The sequence below is a fragment of the Rhinolophus sinicus genome, chromosome 1, assembly GCF_057876585.1.
Source record: "Rhinolophus sinicus isolate RSI-liver-muscle chromosome 1, RSI-T2T, whole genome shotgun sequence".
NCBI lineage: Eukaryota > Metazoa > Chordata > Mammalia > Chiroptera > Rhinolophidae > Rhinolophus > Rhinolophus sinicus.
In genome coordinates this window covers 186,026,191-186,043,891 of record NC_142501.1, presented here as the reverse complement: position 1 = coordinate 186,043,891, position 17,701 = coordinate 186,026,191, and the positions used below count along the sequence as shown (strand labels likewise).

At 40.3% G+C, this 17,701-nt stretch overlaps 1 protein-coding gene and 1 pseudogene across 1 annotated transcript in view; both read left to right on the top strand.

Moving 5' to 3' along the window:
• The first annotated feature begins 7,268 nt into the window (after positions 1-7,268).
• The window catches only part of COL25A1 (collagen type XXV alpha 1 chain), a 437,107-nt gene continuing 426,674 nt past the window's right edge, over positions 7,269-17,701 (top strand). Inside the window, exons 1-2 of the mRNA XM_088792400.1 lie at positions 7,269-8,406; positions 9,500-9,569. Coding sequence (XP_088648526.1) covers positions 8,110-8,406; positions 9,500-9,569 — 367 coding nt within the window. The 5' untranslated portion in view covers positions 7,269-8,109. The remainder of the gene's footprint in view (positions 8,407-9,499; positions 9,570-17,701) is intronic.
• On the top strand, positions 13,668-15,433 carry LOC141568449 (suppressor of SWI4 1 homolog pseudogene; annotated as a pseudogene).

Below are 17,701 nucleotides of genomic sequence, written 5' to 3'. Positions count from 1 at the left end.
TGTATACTCTGATTACCTTTGAATTTTAAACATAGTGTATCTTTTCTTTTAACAGCTTTATTGAGACCTAATTCACCCATTTAAAAAGTTCATCCATTTAGAGTATACTATTCAGTGGCTTTTATGATATTCCCAATGTGAATGAACCTTGAAAACATTATACTAAGTGAAAGAAGCCTGTCACAAAAGACCATATATTATACTGTATGACTCCATTTATATGAAATGTCTGGAATAGGCAAATCTGTATATAAAGTAGATTAGTGACTGTCTAGGCTTAGGGATAATGGAGGGGATGAGAGGTGACTGCAAAAGAGTACTAAGTGATAAAAATGTTTTAAAATTATAGTGATGGTTGCACAACGTGGGGGAATATCCTAAAAACCATTGAATAGTATACTCTACAACCATCATTACAATTTTAAAACATTTTTATCACTTAGTACTCTTTTGCAGTCATCTCTTATCTCCTCCATTACGCCTAAACCCAGACTATCACTAATCTGCTTTATATACAGATTTGCCTATCCTGGACATTTCATATAAATGGAGTCATAGTATACGGTCTTTTGTGACTGGCTTCTTTCACTTAGTATAATGTCTTCAAGGTTCATCCACATTGTAGCATATATCAAGTACTTTATTCCTTTTATGGCTGAATAATATTTCATTGTGTGACTGTACCATATTTTATTTATTCATTCATCAGTTGATGGGCATTTGGGCTGTTTCCACTTATTGGCTATTATGAATAATGTTGCTATAAACATCTGTGTACAAGTTTTTGTACAGATGTATGTTTTCAGTTCTCTTGGGGATATACCTAGGAGTGAAACTGCTGGTTCATATGGTAATTCTGTTTAAGTTTTTGAAGACATTCCAGACTCTTCCAAAGTGGCTGTACTGTTTTGCATTCCCTCCAGAAGTGTGTGAAGGTTTCAATTTCTCCATATCCTCGATAACATTTTTTATTTGTCTTTTTTATTATAGCCATCCTAGTGAGTGTGAAGTGGTATTGTGTTGCAGTTTTGAGTCACGTTTCCTTGATGGCTAATGATGTTGTGCATCTTTTCATATACTTTTTGGCCATTTGTGTATCTTCTTTGGAAAAATGTTCATTCAGATCCTTTATCTACTTTTTAATTGGGTTATTTTGTCTTTTTATTATTGAGGTGTAAAAGTTCTTTGTATTTTGTAAGTGCAAGTACCTTATCAGATGTGCAATTTGCAAATATATTCTCCTAATTTGTGGATTGTTTTTTTACATTCTTGATCTTTGAAACACAAAAGTTTTAAATTTGATGAAACCCAATGTACCTATTTTTTTCTTTTATTGCTTGTGATATTGATGTTGTATCTAAGAAGTCATAGCCCAAACCAAGGTCATAAAGATTTACTCTTCTGTTTCTTCTAAGGACTTTATCAATTTAGGTCTTTGATTATTTCAGGTTAATTTTTGTACCATGGTGTGTGAAGTAGAATCCAATTCATCTTTTGCATGAAATTTGGATATCCAGTTGTTCAAGTGATATTACATCTTCATATTACTTTTTCCTAAAAATCTGAGTATGTTTTTCTGTGTGAATGTATAATTACACCACATAATTGATTGAAAGTCCATCTTTTTCTCACTACTCTTCAGTGTCATTTCTTTCCCATTTTAATGCCAACATGTGGGTTTGTTTGCAGTCTCTTTATTCTATTAGGTTGGTGCAAAAGTAATTGCAGTTTAAAAGGTTAAAAATAACTGCAAAAACTGCAATTACTTTGCACCAACATAATATTTCTTTAATTTCTTCTGTCCCTGCAATAATCCCAAACTGTCGATTACTATACCTTTATAATATATTCTGGTATCTGACAGAACCACGTCCTCTTTTTATTCTTCTTTATAAAAAATATCTTAGCCATCTCTAAATGAAAAAAAAAATTGTTTTTTAAAAATATACAAAATAAGAAACTTGTATATGAATATTCATAGAAACTTCGTTCATATAGCAAAAAACTGGAAACAATTCAAATGTCCACCAACAATTGAATATGTAAACAGGTTGTGGTATACAATGGAATATTACTCTGCAATGAAAATAAACAAAACAGTGTTATATACAACACTAAATAAATCTCAAAAACATTATGTTGAGCAAAGGAAGCCAGCTACATAAGAATATATACCATATGCTTCTATTTATATGAAGTTATTGAACAGGCAAAACTAATCTAAGATAACATAAAACCCATCAATGGTTGCCTGGGATAGAGAATTCTTTAAATCATCTAAGAGCTGAAAAGTGGCTCTGACACTATTTTATTTTTGTAAACTGAGATAGGACTAAATAATGATTAAGACATATAGGTGCTTGATAGTATAAGACTGTACCTTTTCTTGCCCTTCAGTGCCTATATATCAGTAGATTGACACTTTTAAAGCAAAAATAATAATAGCCCCTGTAAGAGCTAAAATTTATATTGCACTTAATATTTACTAGGCATTGTAATGCTTTACACATATCATTCCATTTATTCACCCTGAAAAACTTTATAAGTAAGTATTATTATCTTTGTTTTATAGATGAAAAAACTGGGGCACAGAAAAGTTAACTAATTTACCCAAAGTCACACAGTTATTAAATGGCAGAGCTGGATTATTAATCTAGGCAGTCTGGCCTCAGAGTCTGTGTTTGTAACCATGATCTGAATCAATGCTACAAACACATTCTATCTACATAGCATTATAACAAAATATTAATTTGGTAAATTCAATGAAAAATTGCTCCTTGTTAGAATTAGCAGTATAATTGGCAAATTTGGGGGAAATGTAAATGGGGTTATTATCTTGTTACTTAAGATTTGAGAAAAAAAATTCACCTCCTCTCTTCAAATAAAAGAAAACAAATCAGAAACAAAACAACAAACATAAAACTGACTTTGTAGAGAGGAATGGGATTTGGGGGCTTGTATTATCCAGATTATTGGATTCCTACAGTTGTAAGCCTCTTGCTTAAACAGGCTTGTGTAAATGGGATCCGGTCCTTGATCTGCCTGAAAGAATTTCTTCAGCCTGTCACTAAGAGCCAAATCCTTCTCTTCTACTCATAGAGATACTTATAATTTGTGATGTACTGAAATTCACCTGGCTGTGGGAGAACTGCATCTCTTAAATTCACTTCACTGCCTACTTCATTCTATTTGGACAACTTTGTCTTCTTAAAAGATGTTCCTCTGAGAACACATTCTCATCTGAAGTTTATGAAATAGCATGCTCCATACAGCACACAGTTCTATAATTTTCTTTATTAAGTGGCTGGTTGTGGGTGTACAAAGATAGCCACAAATCCCCTCAGACATTTGTTTCTGTTTAATAACTTTCGTGGTGAATATTGGTTAAAATTGTGGTTTTAGGAACCTAATTAGCCTCAAAAATTAGTGGTGCTAAAAGATATTTTCTAACCAGACTTAAATATTTTTCTGTCATGTAATTAATATCTAAAAACAGCATAATATGTTTATCCCAGTTATTTGTTTTGGTCAGAGAATCTTTCTAAATACATATAAGACATTAAAATGTTAAATATGTGCTAGTTCTCCTCTATGCTATTATATAGTTCCTATTGATCAGCCTCTTAGATACGTATAGGAGTGGATTATGCCTTTTTAAAACATTAACATTTCTACCTAGTTGAAAAGCTCTTTTCCTCTACCTTATTCATTTTTTCTCCTTATCTTGTTTTTCTCCCAGTCACTTTCTTTCTCACTTTAACTTCCTGCCATGTCTCTGTCAGAAGTCTTTGTTTATTTGCCTTTTCCTGGGGCCTGCAGATTGGTAACAGTTGTGCTAGCAATGATACTGAGTCCCGGGTCAGAATCGTGGCTGCGCCAGCATTAGCAGGGAGGAGAGATGAGAGTGGCTGTACAGTTTGACTGGTTTATTGTTTTTGAGTTGCACCAACGGGAGACATCAAAGAAACAGAACACATTTTATTCAGTTGAATATGCCTCAGTAGAGGGCATCCTAATTTTACATGACATGGGAGAAGGCATATCTCTCCAATTCTTTCCCAATGGGCATGTCAGTGAAACAGGAATGCATAAACATTTCGGAGACAGGGATTGTTATGACAGGGCCTGCTGGAGTTATAGGGTATTACGGTGGTTACAATACTGCTTGTGATGCTGTAGCAGATGAAAACCGATTTCTTGTGACTGTGATTCTATTAGTTTCCCATTGCTGTTGTAACAATTACCACAGACTCAGTGACTTAAACAACACAAACTTATTAATTACAGTTCTGATGGTCAGAAGTCCTGAAATCAAAGGGATGGCAAGTCTTCATTTCTTCTGGAGGTTTTTTGGGAGAATTTGTTTCTTGACTTTGTCAGCTTTTAAAAACTGCCCATATTCTTTGGCTTCCATCTTCAAAGCTAGTATTCATATCACTCTGACCTCTGCCTCTGTCATCACATCTCCTCTTTGAGACTCTTATAAGAACCCCTGTGGTTACATTGGGCCCACCCACATAATTGAAAAGAATCTCCCCATCTCAAGATCTTTTGCTTAATCACATCTGCAAATCCATTTTATAAAGTAAGGTAACATTCCCCACTTTCAGGTTTTGGAGATTACAATATGGACATCTTTGGGGGTCCATTATTCTTCCAATCACATACGAATACCTGTTTTACAACCAGCTGCCTGCCTTTTATTACTATTGATATCAGTCTTAGATAAATTGGAGTCAGCTGGACTGTACCATTTTTAGTGCTATTTTTACTTTTTTGAATCCTTCTCCATATAAGAACCAACTGTGGTGTGATGAATCTACAGAACCACGTGCGTTCAAATCCCCAGAGCCTTCTTGATCCACGCATTCTCTGTGCTTGATGCAGAGAATCTACTGGGTTTTGAAACCTTAGTGTTAATGACAGTACATTTCTGAGCTATTGTGCCCACTAAACAAATAAAGCAAAATTAATCCTCTGGATAAAGATCCCAAATCCACAGAATTCCAACTCTATCTTTCCACTAAGATCTGACAGTTTTGAAAGCTTGCAGGAGTTGTTAATGTATTTTCTCATGGCCAATTTACACAAAGCATGATACAAAAACATTGTACCATCAAATTAAATGTGTGACTTACTGTCAGCATCAGTCAGCAGGGAAAAGGGTCTTTCTACCGACATTTGAAGAGAGAGATGTTTGCCGTGCCCCAAAAGTTCTTCATTCTCTTTTCCCCCATACTTTCATTAGAGAAACTGGTGTGGAAAGTGTGAGGGGAAAGATGAGTAATGAGGAAGGAGACATGACAGACACCAGGCAGTGACTTGTAAGAGATACGATTCCACTATAAGGACAATAGGCGGTATTGAGGAAATTTAGGTAGATGAGGAGGGCAAAGGAGAAGTCCAGGGTTATTACTGAGTATTTAGCTTGAGGCACCTCCATTTATTGAGGTGGGAAACAAAAGAAGAAGAGCAGGGTTTGGAAGTAAGACACAGATTAAGTTGGAATTGCTTAGGGGACATCGAAGTGGAGATGGCAGACTGGCAATTGGCTACGGGTCTGAAGCTCAGGAGAGAGATTCGGGCTTGCAATATGGGTTTATGACTCATCAGTGTAAGGTGGTAATTGAGAGCACTACTGGAGACAGTGTACAGTTAGAAGATGGAGTAAGATAAGAGACCTGAGGAGTGCCAACATTGAGAGGACAGGCAGAGGAAAAGCCTGCAAAGGAGGCTAAGGAATGGTTAGAGACGTAATTGAAAAATCAGAGTTGACATATGAAAAATTTGTACCTATTCCTTGGGTGCTATTATTGGAAACACATTTAATCACAATTACAAGTGACTTGAAAATTGTTTCCTAATACATAAAATGGGGCCAATACTTTCATCACAGGCTCATGAGGTTCACGTTTGAAAAATGTATTTGAAAATATTTTGTGAAGTGTTACACCAGTGTTCTCAAACATTTCGTGTGCATCAAAATCGTTAGGAAGACTTTCGAAGACACAGATTGTTGTATTTCTGATTCAGTAATAGCAGTAGTTGCTGATTCAATAGATGTGGGGTGGGGCCCAGAATTTAAATTTTGTATAAATTCTCAGATAATGCAGATGTTGTTGGTATAGACCACCCTTTGAAAGCACAGCGACTGTGTAATACAAATATAAGGAATTCACTTTTGATTTTATAGCAAAATTCACTGAGGTTTCCTCCAATGTTGTATCTGTTTCATCCCCTAATTGTTTTCATTCTTGTATCTTCCATCAGCAGACGTTGAAACATTTTTACCCTGTTTCATACCTAGCAATATGTGTTGACGTATGTGAAAGGTCATTTTAGCGCAGTATTTTGCTGGTTGTTTACACTGACGAGCAAAACTTGAGGTTAGCTTGATTAAGAAGGATAAGAAAAATATATGGTATTTCTTGTGGGGAGGAGGGCATAAGAAGAAACTCGTTGGACTAAGAGGTGGGATTTTTCCCCCCCCAAAGTCAATTAGATGTAGAATGCTACTTGTTACCTACTTACAAAAATCCCATTAGAGAACTCGTAATTTGATCCAGAGGGAGCAGTATGAGGAGAGTCAGGTAAGAGGAAAAATTGACCTCATTCTTCAGTCCTTTCCTAAATCCTGAGAAATGTGTACCTCAACACTCCCTTTTTCAATCCCACAAAACAGGGAATCAGGAAAACGCATTAGCACCCTAGTACAGACTAGGAACACGAAGCGGGGAGGAGACTCGGCCCCGTCAAGACAGAAGGAAACTGGGGGAGGGGAGAAAAAACTTCCGTAGGCGGAGAATCTGCAGCGGCCGTGGGAAGAGAAGGGAAGTGGGGAAATGTACCTCGGGCGTCAGCCAGACCCTTTGCCTCTGGGCATGTGGAAAAGTGAAGGAGGAGGGAGAAAGGCTGCCCAGAGCGAGATCCCAAGAGCTCCCGCCGCTGCTTTTGAGTGAAGATCTGGGGAGCTGGAGCTTTCTGCTCCACTTCTTCCCTCCTGGAGGCCGTTTCTCCAGATTTAACCGCGATAAAGAGAGGGCGCTGGGCCGAGTCAGTCCAAACCAGAGTTGCCGCCTAGTCCACAACAGCCCCACTTCGGCCCCTGGCCTGGGCGGGAGAAGTGGCCTTCGGGGACGCTGAAGTTACTCTATGGAGGGGGCGGAGTCGTCAAGCTCCTCTCCAATCACGGCGGCAGCTCGATTTGCATATATTATGCTAATATAGGCCTCCTGCTCAGCTCCCCAACCCAAGGGGGTCTGGGGCCGGAGCGGGCCGGGCGAAGGTGAATATATTAGGATAATGAGGCAGGCTTCGGTCGGGCTTAGGAGGGGGACGCGCTGCGGCGGGGCCGCCGGCCCGAAGCCGAGGCGGGAGGGGGCGGAGGCGGGACGTCGGCTCCGGGCGCGCGCGCACTCACACACTCACAGACTAGCATCCCGAAGGGTATTTAAGGCTCGCACGCGCGAGGCTGCGGAGAACCTTGGGGCAGTCGTGACATCGGCTTCGCTGCTTGCTTTTGCTCCTGGGTTATTTCGTTTCCTCTCTCCTCTCTCGCTCAGCCACCCTTTTAGCGCTGCGCTCCCGCCTTCTCTCAGCCGTTTTGCCTGGAACCGAGTCCAGGTGGGAAACAGGTCGGCGTGCAGAAAAACACCGACTAGGTAGAAATAAGGCGAACTAACAGACGCAACAGGTCCGCACTCCCGGACGAGGCGAGCGGCGACCCCAGCAGCTCTCTCGCCCGCTGGCCCCAGGCCCCCTGCGCGGCCGCTCGCGGGGACCTCGGAAGAGGTGTCTTCCTCTTGGGGGGCCAGCAGGGCCATCTGGGTGGGTTTCATTCCGGTTTTTACCTTACTGCCACCAGTCCCCGGACTGAGGGTCCTTTTCACCCCTAGCTAGGAGGGAAGAAGGCGCAGGACGGTCCACGACTGCTGTTCTAGGCGCTGAGGAGAGTAGGGGTCCGTCTCCGAGCCCCGGCTCCCACTCTGCCAACTAGTTGTGTGGCCACCGGGACTGAACTTTGGAGGAATCGTCCTTTTTCTTTCCTTTTAAGATTATTGGAAGTGGTAGAGGGTGGGAGGCGAAGCCGAGGCAGCCGACCCCGCCACGATGCTGCTGAAGAAGCCTGCGGGGAAAGGAGGCGCCCTGGAGCCAGGCTCCGAGGACCCGAACCCCGCCGGGCAGCGATGTGCCCGGACCGTGCCCCCATGCGCAGCTTTGGCGGCCCTCCTGTCAGTGGTGGCCGTAATGTCTTGTCTGTACCTGGGCGTGAAAACCAACGACCTCCAGGCGAGGATCGCCGCTCTCGAATCCGCCAAAGGGGACCCTTCCATCCATCTGCTTCCTGATTGCCTGGATCAGCTGAAAGCAGTGGTGCAAGAGAAAGTGGAGCGACTTCTGGCTCAGGTGTGAAAGGCTGGGGTATTTTGCATGTGGATAACATTTTGCACAGGCGGTATTCTGTGTACACGACCAGCCTCTACCCTTACTGTCCGCATTCTTGATGTGGCTGTGTGTGCATATGCTAGGCGACCATCTCATTGTATCGCACATTTGTATATGCATATCCTTTGATATTACCCTCTGTCTGTATCATCTTCCCTCACTCTTCTGAATGTTTGCATGTTATGTTTATACGGAAGTCTGTCTAAAAGGGGGAAGGGTGGCCAGAATGGCAGGGTGGTATTTTATCTCCTTTTACTTTCCCAGAATCACACGTGAATCTTTTCCAGTTTTGTGGAGACCATTCCTCCAATAGATAACATCTGTTATGTCCTTCATATGTTCTAAGAAGGTTAGGGCCATAGGTGTTTTTAACATACAAATGATAACCACTCGTAAAAGTAAAATAACCCTAAATGTGATTTAACTTCAGTCATTTCCCACATTGAATGTTTTCATATTAAATGTTTAAAAAGAAAAAAATAGTAGCTTAATTTTTTTGTAAAAGATGCAGTTCCAGGGGTGTTTATGAATGCAGAGCCATTGGACTTGAGAGTTGAAAGGAATGTGCATTATGTTTATCAAAACCAGGGGCAGCTTTAGATTAGAGTTAGGAGGGGGGTTTTCTGGAACTTGCTCTCCCAATAGAGAGGCTGTTTGGCAGTAGTTGCAGCACAACATGATTAGCAGTTGACCTTCATGTATAAAATATTGACTGTTTCAAAACCCGTAGCTTACCTAGAACTGCAGCATGTTAATGCCAGGTGTTTGCACTGATTGCATATGCTTGAGCTGAGAGAGGGTGAAGGTAGTAGAAGAAAGATGTTATGTAAGTCCAGCAGGCTTGATATTATGTCAATGGTCATTTTCTTTTTTTAGGGCTTGGGTAATGCTACCTTTCGATTAAAGTCCAAGTACATATGTAAACTTTAGTTATGCAGGTTATCAAATGCTGGTAAATCAAGCATATGGCCAGAGTCCCTAAAGAACCCATTTTTTTTGTTTTTTTACCATGCTACTGATGATTCTTAATATGTCTTTTTTTCCCCCCCTGCAGAAATCCTATGAACATATGGCTAAAATAAGAATCGCAAGAGAAGCACCTTCAGAATGCAACTGCCCAGCAGGTAAAATGGAACTTATTTAACAAGGTTTGCTCCATAGCAGAACATTTTAAAACAAAAGTCCTGTGTCTGTCAAGTCTACCTGTAATAATAGTAAAGAAACAATGCAGACCCAACTTACTTTAATAAAATCAACATGTCTCAGTCAAAAGAATGGCAAATAAAGCTCCAAATATTATTTTAAGCAACATACCAAGGTCTGTTATGGGAAAGCAAAAGAGAGAGAGATAATCGCCAAGGAAAATAGAGGCAAGATGATATACAAAGATGAAGTTCTTAGATTCACAGATTGAAAAGTATTCTTTAATTTTATTCAGTTTTAATGTCTAAGGTGAAAAGGACTGCAGAACACGTTAGATTCCAAAGTCTCTGGTGGCTAATGTTGGATTAGTACAGGTTTCCGTTTGTTCCTTTTGACATATGATTATGTTACTAAACCACCTTAATTTCCTCTCCTGCTTTTATTCTTTTCTATCAAAATACATTGTAGGTTCTCTCTCCTATCCTATAGCTAAAGGAAATTAGTTCTTTATCTTGAGCTTCCCATTGCAAACTACTGCATTCTCAATGACCTCTCAGAAAAGGCTGTTATATTTTTACCATTTTTCTGTGCAGCTTTAGTGAACCATATGAATGACAGCATATTAGTAGAAGGATGGAAAAGAGAGACATTAATGAATAAAACCCCTAGGTAATCAATAAGTCTTCCTTCATACCTCTGAGACTTGATAGTCATCTGTAGATCTAACAATTTAGAAGCCCTTGGAATATGTCCATTGAAAAACCTCTAGTGGATTCACTGATAAAAGCCATGAAAAACTCCCAGGAGTCGAGACTTTTATTTCGGATAAATGTTAATTTATGAAAATTTAATTTCTCTTACCATCTCTTGTGGAAAAGTGAGTCTTCTACGTTTTCTGTAATGTTCAGGAACATACTTATATATGGAAAGGCTAGTTCCTGTATTTTTTCATATTCTGAACTATTTTTCTCACAATAACTTGTTTTTTCCTCCCAATAACACAGCTAAACAAGGCACCATGTTTAGACATCTTAAATGTCAACTCCCAGTTGTACATCATAAAAGTTGTACTATTTGTCTTCTGCTACATTGCTGATAATAATGGAGCTGTATTTTTTTTTTAAATGAAGCAAGCCCTTTCAATTGAGAAGGCATATACATTAGGTAACAGGAAAACAAAGAGTTAATGTTTGACATTGTAGGTTTCATTCTTGGTTGTTTTAAGCTGGGAAAGACCTCAGAAGTCAAAAATTCAAGGAAGGCACTTTTCTAGCACAGGAATTAACTGGCAACAACCTCATCAGCTTGTAGGGATTATTTAAATTCCCAGGACAGTTGGTATAGGACTTCACTGATCATACCACGTAAGAGTCTAGCATTTTCTCTATACAGTATTCTTGGTAGCTGTGTGGAAAATAACTAATGTTTAATTAACAGGATTCTTAGTGAACTCAGTAAAAAGTAGAAAAGTGATAACTACAACACTGTTTTTTCTGGATTTAACTGCTTCATGTTTGATGTAGGCTAATTGTTGAGGTCTAATTTGTAATCTGAAAGTTATCACATTTCGAGTTTACCTTACATTATCTTGGAAGGTCAGTTGGAACTATTTTTCTTCTTAACATATTAATTGAATAACAAATGGTGATTTCACCATGATAACAAATAAATTAATAATATCAATGGTGAGTTCTTTGGCTTTTTTGTTGGCTCTCACTAATGGCTGCTTTACTTTCTTGCCACCACTAGAGCTCCACATTACATCAGTTTTCACCAGGTTACTTGAGAAGTAAATATTTGAAGGTGCACATTCAATGCACAGAATCAAACAGGTTTCTTGCTGACAAATCACTATTATAGAAATACTCTTTTCTGCTTGTAGAATAATTAGACATCCTTGAAATAAAAGCGTTATGTTGAAAATAGTATCCTGGGGGAAAACTAGTTATTTTGAATGATAGTCAGTGGAGTAGTGTTTTAGGGAATGAATGGGCTGGCCAAGAGGATTAGAAAGGAGATATAGCACTTCCCACCTGGTTTGGCTCTAACCCTGGTTTGCAGTGACTAAGAGTTGTCACCCAGACATCTGTTTGTAGGGCAGAATGAGACAAGTCTGTGACCTCAGCTTGCTCAGTTCCTGTGGACAGATGCCCACCCCTTGAAGTTGACACTCTTGTTGACAGTACCCGTCACAGAGCCAAGGACTGATAGCAAAGGACTAATGCTGTGTTGTTTGTGTTCACTTTAATTGCTTTTGATAGAACTCAGTCCCAGTAAGGTTTATCCAGGTAGGCTATAAGGAAATCATAGACTTTATAGATTTTTTAAAAACACAGCAAGGAACTTGTGTGGGAGAGGGAGGCAAAAGACTATTATTGAATAGTTTCTAATTGTAGGGTAAGCACTCTCTCATTTAATGTTCACAACAACCCTGTGAGTTAAATATTAGTGATTTCATTTTATAGATGAGGTAACTGGACTCAGAGAAGGTGACTAACTTAACATAGTAAATAAAGGCAAAGTCAGGATTCATACTCACATCTGACAGAATCGAAAGTCCAGCCTAATGAAGAATAGAGAATGAGTATAGGCTTTGGAGTTGGACAGTTTTGGATTGGAATTCTGGGTCTGCTACTAAATAACTATGTGACCTTGGTCAAACTAATGAACTCTATGAGGAAATTCCGGTTTCCTCATCTTCAAAAAAGTAGCTAATAATAACTTCCTCATAGTATGAGAATTTAAACAGTCTGGCGTATTGGTGGCTATTCATTAGATGATAACAATTACTATTCTTTTTATTATATTATGTGCTGCTTAACTCTTATCTGGTCTACAGGGACATGTGATATAGGTGGGAAAACTGAGGTCTGGAGATGTGTGTATAACTTGCTCAAAACCCAAAGGCTGGTTAATGACAGGTTTTGCACTTGAACACTGTGCTTCATTAAACAAATATATCTGTAGATCATTCATGCGGATAATCAATCAAAGAATGCAGTATCTATTGGTGCTACACCAAGATATTTACATTAACCTACTAAATTATTTTTACCAAAATTGCAGGAAAAACTTTTGACCTTGTAGGTAAACCGTGATTGAAGTAGATAAAACCTGGGCTTAAAAGAATGTGGGGATATATAAGAATGTCTTTACAGTTTTGATACCAGATGTTTGCAAAAAGAAATACTTTAACTAGCTGACTCATTTTCACACTTATTTTTAACAGGTTTCTTGAAGTATAATTTATATATTTACCCAGTTTAAGTGTGTAATTTAAAGATTTTAAAAATAAATTTATAGACTTGGGCACAATCCAATTTTAGAGCACCTTCCTCACCCCTGAAAATTCACATTTACTTTTTTCATATGCTGAAGCAAAGTTCTATTTTTTTTGAATATTTGCTTTAAAGAAACCCCAAAATAAAATTTAAAAACCATAAAGTTGGAGCTGTGTTTAGCAGAATATTTGATTTAGCAGCGGCTGAACCATAGAAATTCAGGTGGCATATGTGGCTTGGTCTCTGTAAAACTTGACCCTCCTATTTGAGAATAAATTGGCTCTTTGCTCTGGCTGTAGAATTCCATTTTGGGTTCTGTTCTTGGAGTCTTACATAAAGTATATATAAACCAGGCATATTTATGGGAGGGTTTCTATGTTCCAGTTGATACAGAACACTGGGAACCAGGCAGCCAACCAAATGATGTTTAGATAACAAAGGTTTTGGTGCCTTACTCATCAGTAGTGTTGCCTGCCTAGGGTATTAGGAATACGAACCTCTGTGGTGTAATGGGCAGAGAATGTGAATGGGCAATAAAGAATCCAGAATTCTAATCCTGTCTTTGTCATTAACATGTTATACAATCTGGGGCAAGTCACTTCTAAGAATGACTTTTATAGACTCTATTTTCATATCCCCAAAATAGGATTGTTGGACTAGAATGATTTTGAAGGGCATTTGTCAGTTCTCCAGGTATAAAGAGCCTTCTGTGTGCCAAATATCAATAGAGAGTTGGAATATACTGATGAACAAGGCAGACTTGGTATCTGTCCTCATGGAGCTTACATTTCAATGAGGATGACAGACATTTATTTAAATTTGACAAGAATTTACCGGTGTGACAAGTGCAGCCAAGGAAGAGAACAGTGTGATTTGGAGCACGTGACCAAAAGTTCTTCCATGTAAATACTAAGGATTTCTTTTTCTTTTCTCTGGGGAAAGAAGACATTCACAGTAGGAGAAAATCATATGAGAAAATCTGACTTCTGATTACAGATAAAGCTGTAGCAAAGGGGGAAAAGCTAATTGGCATAGCCTTACCTGGCTTTTGGCTTTCCAAAAGAATTTATGGTCAGGTGAAAGTACATAGACACCTAGTTTACCTGCACTGATACACAACTGAAACAAAAAATGTGGCTTTAATGTAGGTATAAGGGGTTGGGCGCTGCACCGGAAGTGGCGGGCAGAAGGGGCTTTGTGGAGAAAATGGCTGCAAGAGTCAGTCGGGGCGGTCCAGGCACAGAAGCGCTGGCGCACCCCGGTGCAGCTCCACAACCTCTAAGGCCTACCCTGCATAGCCCCACTTGTTTTTGTCTGGGCAGCACGGTTCATGGCGTCTGGCAGCTCAGCCTGGACTTACGGTGGGTCATAGAGCCGCCACTGCCGTCGGCCTGCAAGTATGCAAGAAAAATTCTCTAAAGGATTGTGTAGCAGTGGCTGCGCCGCGTGGGGTCACACATTTCCCGATCTTGAGCAAAACGGAGACCAATATCTACTTTAAGCTGATGCACCTCCCAGTAGGCCCCACCTGACCTTTGGGATCAACAAGTGCACGCTGTGCACGCACTGCATGCGTGAGCAGCAGTTCACCCGCTCGCCCCTCTGGTGCTCAGCAGCTTGGCCACTTGGCCTCCTGGCGTGCACATGAGGCTCATGGCCACCGTGTTTCAGAACCTGTTCCCCTCCATCAGCATGCACAAGGTGAACCTGAACACCATCAAGGCTGCCTACTCATCAACTACAACCCCAACTCCCAAGAGCTGGATTTCCGCCAGGATAGCATCAAAGGTGTTCCCGTGGGAGCAAGTTGCCAGACGAAGAAACTTCTCCAGAAGAAGTTCCCCAACATGAGCCGCCTGCAGGACATCAGTGAACTGCTGGCTTCAGGCGCAGGGCTATTGGCGAATGAGGCACAGCCGGATGGTGAACACATTATGGAGCTGTCCCAGGCTGTCGCTGGTCATGGCCCAGCAGAGCACGGTTGGGCTCACTGAGATTGGGCCTCGGATGACACTGTAGCTTATTAAGATCCAGGAGGGCGTCAGGGAGGGGGGAACATGTTGTTCCACAGTTTAGTAAACTGAGATGGAAGAAATGGTGGGCTATCCTGGCTGCCAAGGAGGAGAAGCTACAGCTTGAGGCCCAGAGGCAGGCCCAGAATGTCCACTGCAAGCAGGAGCAGCGACAGGCCCACAAGAACAAGAGCCTGGAGGGCATAAAGCGGGCAGGAGCAGAGGCTGATGGGGACAGCAATGCCAGGGAGCCTGGGGCCCTCCCAGAGGCAGAGGGGGCAGGTCAATAGGAGAAGGAGGAAGCTGAGTATTTCCGCCAGACAATGGGTGAGGAGACTGACAAAGACATATTCCTGAAGGCCCAGCGGAGAGGACCCACTGGGCCTCCAAGCGAGAAGGGGCCAGTAAAGGAGCGGAAGTTGGACGTTGGCAGTGATGGGAGGCCTCCACAGGCCAAGGGCAGGTGCTGGGGGCCCAGGCCAACGTGAGGCCTGGAGGGGCTGCTCGGGACAGTGGGTGGGGCCTAGCAGGCCACCTAAGAGAGTGGCTTGAGGCCATGCCTGAGCAGAGAATGGAATGTCCCAGATTAGAGCTTGAAAAATGCTGCCCTGGGCTCCTGCCTGGGGGTCTGTTTGCATCTCTCAGTTTCCTTTCCTAAAGGAACTAGTTCCCCAATCTCCCACTTTAATAAACATTGATTTCCTGTGGGGTAAAATATATGTTGTGACAGACAGGATGTAATTTATTCTTCTACCTTTCTCCTGGAAACAGTGAGATTTGTGTTGGATAAGATTTGAAACTTCCTGCCTGATGGTACTGAACAGTGCCAGTGGACCTGGACCTGGCTTTTCTACATTCACTGATAATGATGAAATGTAGCACAGCTAGTCATCTGCTTGGCAAGTTTGATAGAGATAAAAACGATACACCACATGATTTCTGAGGTCCTTATATACCTTCAAGTCTGCGAAAATGTATACGAAATAAGAATAAATGTAGCCACGTAAAGTCCGTCTGATTCATAAATGTGAGTGATAATAGCCTCTGGTTACGGGCTTTGTGGCATCTTCTAAATTTGGGGTGGAAATAAATGTTAACTGTATCTTTAAGGTTGTGTATCCTTTCCCATTGTATGAAAAGATCTTTAAATTACCTTGCTAGCATAAATTTACTTCATCATGTAAAACTCGTATTACCCACTAACATGGTTTTCCACTATTGTTGTATATTATTCCTAACCAACAGCACAATGAATGGAAAGAGTGCATCTAGTTAGGGTGTAATAATGTGTAGATTTTCAATTATCTGAGATAAACAATAGTCAGAAAGGATTGCAGAAAGAAAGCAAACTAAAATGCTATAAATGTTACTTAAATGAGAATAACAGGCAATCTCCTCTTCTTGTAAGGCTGAACAACACAATGTGACATCCAAGTGCCTCAAAGCGTTCATAGTAAATGGTTTCAGTCATAATAAGTACAACAGTTTGGGTATAACACTTTCAGTTGATCCAGTAGTGACAGCTTGCAAAATGCCCTGCCAGCCAAAGAACCGGGGGAAAATTGCCTTTTGAAGCAGTGTTCTTCTTACCTTCTCTTTCTCTTGTCTAAAAGTTATTAATAAGCTAATTTTTCAAACGTTCTTTTTCTTACCTTAGTAATTCTGTTTTTCCATGAGCTGGAAATTATTTAAAAGAAGGGCATAAATTCTGCATAGGTGTTAATTCTTTCTAGCTCATTGGAAGAATGTACAAGTTCAAATAACTTCTCAGGGTCATAATATCCCACTGCTTCTGATTGGTTTGTAACTGCAAAATCAACTACATGACATTAACAAAAAACAAAAGCATTTGAAGTCAAAGTTAGGTCTAGGAATGGAGAACGAGGGCATTCTTTTATTAACAAGATTAGGTAAATGGGAGGCTGATGGGAAAATATGCCAGAATCAGGACTGTTTTGCAGTCCATGGAGGCATTTTCTGTTGCAAGGGAACCTTACTAGACATTCATCAAAATAACATCAATCTGTGTTACCTTGAGTGGAAACCATCCAAAACACATAATGAAAAAGTGTTTTTATTCTATCCTTCCACTTGATGAACATTACTTGGTGCTTTGTTGGAAGCTGAGAACGTGAAAACAATGACTGAGTCAGCCTGGGCTGCAGTCTGTAACCCAGGATGGGACACTAAACACAGAAGCTGCCCTGCCCTCCCTGGTTTGCCAGCGTGGGTGAAGTTCCACACAGTGGTTTAATGCACCATAATATTTAACGCTTTTTTTTGTTTCAAATTGTGTTGGAAGTGGTAGTTGCATACTGGCATACTGAATTCTTAGACATGTATAGTTACTCTTTCATTTGGGATGTGTCCAGCAGTCTTGCAAAATTAAAAAATATTTTAAAATCCACTTGAAAAAAGGAGGAAATGCACACGAGTGGGAAGCAGAAGTAAGTGGAAATCACTTACCAATTAAAACGGAGCACTTTTCATTGGCATCATATATTCCTTCAAATGACTCTTCTGTAAGTCATTTAAATGGTAGGATTCCCTGAAGAAATGCCACCAGATGGCAGGCACCTTCCCTTTGTGACCACAAGGAGGAGGAACTGAGCTTAATAGTGGGACTTCCTCTGTTCTTCCACATCCTCAATTAAATTCCTAGCTGACCTCTATTTCTTGACTTCTGTTTGCAGGATTTCTAGAGAAAGCAAGTAATTTCTTCCATCTATATTTGAAAACTAAAATGTCCTACCTAGCAGCTTTAAGATATTTAAAATAATTTACTAAATTTTACATTTGTATTAGTCAAAAAGTTTAGTT